The sequence below is a fragment of the Lepeophtheirus salmonis genome, chromosome 9, assembly GCF_016086655.4.
Source record: "Lepeophtheirus salmonis chromosome 9, UVic_Lsal_1.4, whole genome shotgun sequence".
NCBI classification, from domain to species: domain Eukaryota; kingdom Metazoa; phylum Arthropoda; class Copepoda; order Siphonostomatoida; family Caligidae; genus Lepeophtheirus; species Lepeophtheirus salmonis.
Window position 1 is genome coordinate 5932127 of NC_052139.2, and position 4005 is coordinate 5936131.

The 4005-nt window shown below is 30.2% G+C and overlaps 1 protein-coding gene across 1 annotated transcript; it reads left to right on the plus strand.

Annotated features, from left to right (window-relative positions):
- The first annotated feature begins 874 nt into the window (after positions 1–874).
- Positions 875–2149, plus strand: LOC121124159 (uncharacterized). Its single transcript, XM_040719286.2, has 2 exons — positions 875–1072; positions 1803–2149. The coding sequence occupies exons 1-2, from the start codon at positions 911–913 to the stop codon at positions 1947–1949; spliced, it is 309 nt and encodes a 102-aa protein (XP_040575220.1). The 5' UTR covers positions 875–910; the 3' UTR covers positions 1950–2149.
- The last annotated feature ends 1856 nt before the right edge of the window (positions 2150–4005 follow it).

The window sequence follows — 4005 nt, forward strand, 5'->3', positions numbered from 1 at the left end:
GGCCCCTGGCTCCCTAATACTCGTCCACTGATTAAGAGTGATACAAAATTTTATTTTGTTAAAATAGCATAAATTGAGATAAAATAATTATTTCAGAGAATTGGGGAGGTTGGTATGAAATCAAGTAAAAACAGATCTTTTTAGGACATTTTAAGAATTGGCAATGTACACTCCATGTTCTACTTTACTTTGATAAGTTCCAAAACCATCTTGTTCTTCTCTCTTTTATAATGAAATAGAAAGAACTTTTATTAGGGGTCATTTATAAGCCCCTTGGTTATTTTTATCGTAATTCGAGCCTAATCAACTTGAAAATAAGCTGTATATACAAAAGCGTGACTAGGATTTTTCTTTACAAAGTCAGGAGGTTGACAAACAGCAATTTTTTTTGCAAAAACAAATAAAAAAGATAAATACTTCAAGTATGAAATTTTTTTATTATATTTTAAACAAATAAATATATTTAAAGTTTGATAACAGCTACTGTATTTTACATAAACTATATGGAAATTCAAGGGGGAAAAAAATTGTGTCAAGGGTGGAGAACATCTTTTATTCCAGTATTCAGGTTTTAGCCCTATATCATTGTATAAATATCTGGAGTGTGTATTGAGAATGAATTTTTCTATTTTAGCTTGATTGGTATTTGGGCACCAATTACTTGAAATTCATAAATGTTGTTTGTATTTTAATAAATAATGATTCATTGGGACGTTGCTAATCAAAAATATAAAATGCTTGACATATTGTTAATCAATTGTTATTGATTATTATAATTACCTTGCAAAACAACTTGCTGTAGTTACATGATAAAATTTATCTTATCATAATATATTATCTAGAGTGACGGCATCCAAGTATTTAAATTCACAATCAATTCGCAAAGGCCACTAATAACAAAACAAACATCATGAAGTTCTTACTACTTGTATTCTTTTTTACCTTTGTTTCGGCAAACAGTGTGGAAAAAGACTCCTCAAAATGTGCTTTCTGTAAGAAAACGATCGCTACTGTTTTTGAAATGCTTCAAAATGAGGAAAATCAACAAAACATTATCGATAAATTAGAAAAGGTAAGTCAAAACCTATATATGTGTCTAAAGTAACATCAGATTGAAGAAGTTGGTGTTCATATCTAATCAAGGCTGTCATCAGTGGGTGGGCTGAAGGGGCTGTACCCCCCCCCAAAAAAAAAAAATTTGCTTTTTATTAATTTTTTTTGGGTAAAGATGAAAATTCGAAAAAAGTATTATTTGAAATCACTTTCTAAGTGATTTAATTAAAAACTATGATTTTTTGAATTTTTTTTTCCTACAAAAAATATTTTTGCTTTTAATTAACATAGATTTTTTATGTTCATTTCGAAAAAATTTAAAATTTGATTTTTCTTGTTTTATTTTTTTCAAGGAGAAAATATTGCAGTTATATTTATATTATTTTGTATTATGGACCAAACATAGGCGAGAATCTTTAATTCAGAGGGAGAAGTTAACACAAAGACGACATATTAAATAGGAACCAAAAAAAAAAAAGAAAGAGCACACGCAACAAACAATTTTTTTTTCTTTTCTAATTGTTAAACTTAGTGTTTTCATTACAAAAAAATCAACTATATATATTTAACATATTTTTTAAGTTTGGTTTTTATAAACAAAAGAAACTTGAAATTTATTTCTCTTTTTCTCGCCCCCTTCCCCCTTAAAATAAATCATAGTCATAGCTAGCCCTCGGAAAGCTTGAATAAAAAGACTTATCTGTTCATTCCTTTAAAAACCGTACTTACTAAACTACTTCTTTTTTCAGGGTTGTAAACAACTTGAGACTGAACTTCCATTCCTAGCAGAGCCCTGCTATGATTTACTTGAGAATGTGGTCAAACCTCAGCTTGGTGAAGCAGTTGAGAATTTCCCTACTCCTGAAGAGGCTTGTCATATTATTAATTACTGTTGATTGTAAAGATATAGATATATATTTAAATACATTTTTGCTACATCCAAGAAACACTCTCATTCATAATTTGGTTATCGCTTGAGTTTCTTTTGCAAAAAAAAAAAAAAAAAAAAAAAAAAAAAAAAAAAAAAAAAAAATGTACACCTTTATAGATATAAGTGTCAAACTAAATAGAGATACAAGGTTATACCATTATGTAATCGGACTTGTTTGAAGTTTCTATCTGATGTATTGTACAGACTGCAGGGGCAGATAGGCAGATTTGGACAAAAAACGCAAGCGCTCATAGTCTATGACGTCGCTTTTGCTACAATTTTCAATTTAATGTATCGTACCAACTGCTGGGCAAGGAAAACATATTTTGACAAAACATTCAACCACTCATCTACTATGACGTCAATATTAAAAGTATGATGGAAGTCAAAAATCAGCCTTAAACGCGATATGGTATACCCTCGTATTTCTATTAACCGTGAATTCGTGTATATATTTGGAAGGGATATAGCAGTTTTATAGAACAATCTTTGATAAATGACCAGTGACGTCATCAAAAATCAATCTCCTATAATTTAAATTAGAGTTTAATTAGGTATAAATTAAGAATAATGGCAAAATATCCATATATCTGAAAGATACTAAAAGGTTTACCAAACTAATTCAAATGGTAAATTGATAGATATTATAGAGATGGCACAATTAATCCGAATCAGAATGGGGATTGGCATCGAGAAAATTATGTTTAATTTGCTGTTCCAATTATTGTGAATTACTTTTCAAGGTAATCAAAAATAATAATATTAGTAATTGAATTTTTTTGCAAATTATAAAATTAATCTTCCTAATTTTTTGGATAAATTATATTTAGCAGTAACTAGTGGTACTGCCCGGCATTGTTTGGATTTAATATCCCAAGGCAAAAGACCAACTTTTATTTAATAATGTAGACGATAATTCCACAACAAATCATCAGTGTTACTTTCTGTTTTCTTATTAATCCAATCACACGTCGTTACTCAATAATTAGATATTCTCTCCTCAAAAATGAAAGTATAATGATAACAATATGACGAAATAAAAAAAACCCTGAGCTATAGGAACACACGCTTTTTGTCACATTCTTATTCCTAGGATTAAGTAGAAACACTCAAAAAGGATGAATTGCCAAACATTTAAACATCAAGACAAGCTTTACTTCATTAATGAAGATAGTATACAAATAATTATTGAGACTGAACTGAGCATGTCGTTAACTTTATTGCAACCTTTAAAAAAAAACACCAGGAAAATGGTGCAAAATTAGTAGATAGTTAGACAATTTTTTTCCACAATTGAATTAGAAATTAGAATTAAAAAGAAAAATTGAGAGTTTATCACAAAATAAATAGTGCCTTTTAGTGTTTGTGAGGTAATATGTTGTGTAACACATTAAATACATTGATGCATATCGTATTCAATAGTTTATGCAATTAAGATAGCCAACAGTTAGAATGAAAAAGTCACTTGGAAACGCTTTATGATATGATAACAAGTGGTGTATTAAAATCTGAGCACTTTTAATTTTAAACTTCAAAAAAATATAATTTATTAATCAGCAAGAGGATTTGAATTAAAATAATTCTACATATAAATGTGTATCTGAGCTCTCTTAATCATTAATATAGTTGCCCTTAGTAGCAATGATGGCTTCCATATCTCAGCGGAAGGTCAGGCACCTGCTGTGGATGTATTTCTCTGTCATATCGTCCCAGTGTTACCTAAAAGGGGGTTTGAGGGTCTTGGTGACGCTGAAAGTACTACACCTTTTGGGTGCATGTTGAAGGGATTAGCATCATGACTGTAAAGGGATCAAAAGTGTCAAAAAAGAATTCAAAATAACTCTTGCAACGGAGGAGATGAGTTTCTTTCATTTTGATGTCAAAAAAATGGCCTCTTCACCCTCACAAGACTCTTTCCACCCACTTTTTTGAAAGCTCTCTGGCCAGTGCGGCGGGAAATCCCGAGATATTCTGCATGGGATCCTATGGACTTGAAAAGATGGGCCTAGGCTGTTAATTTC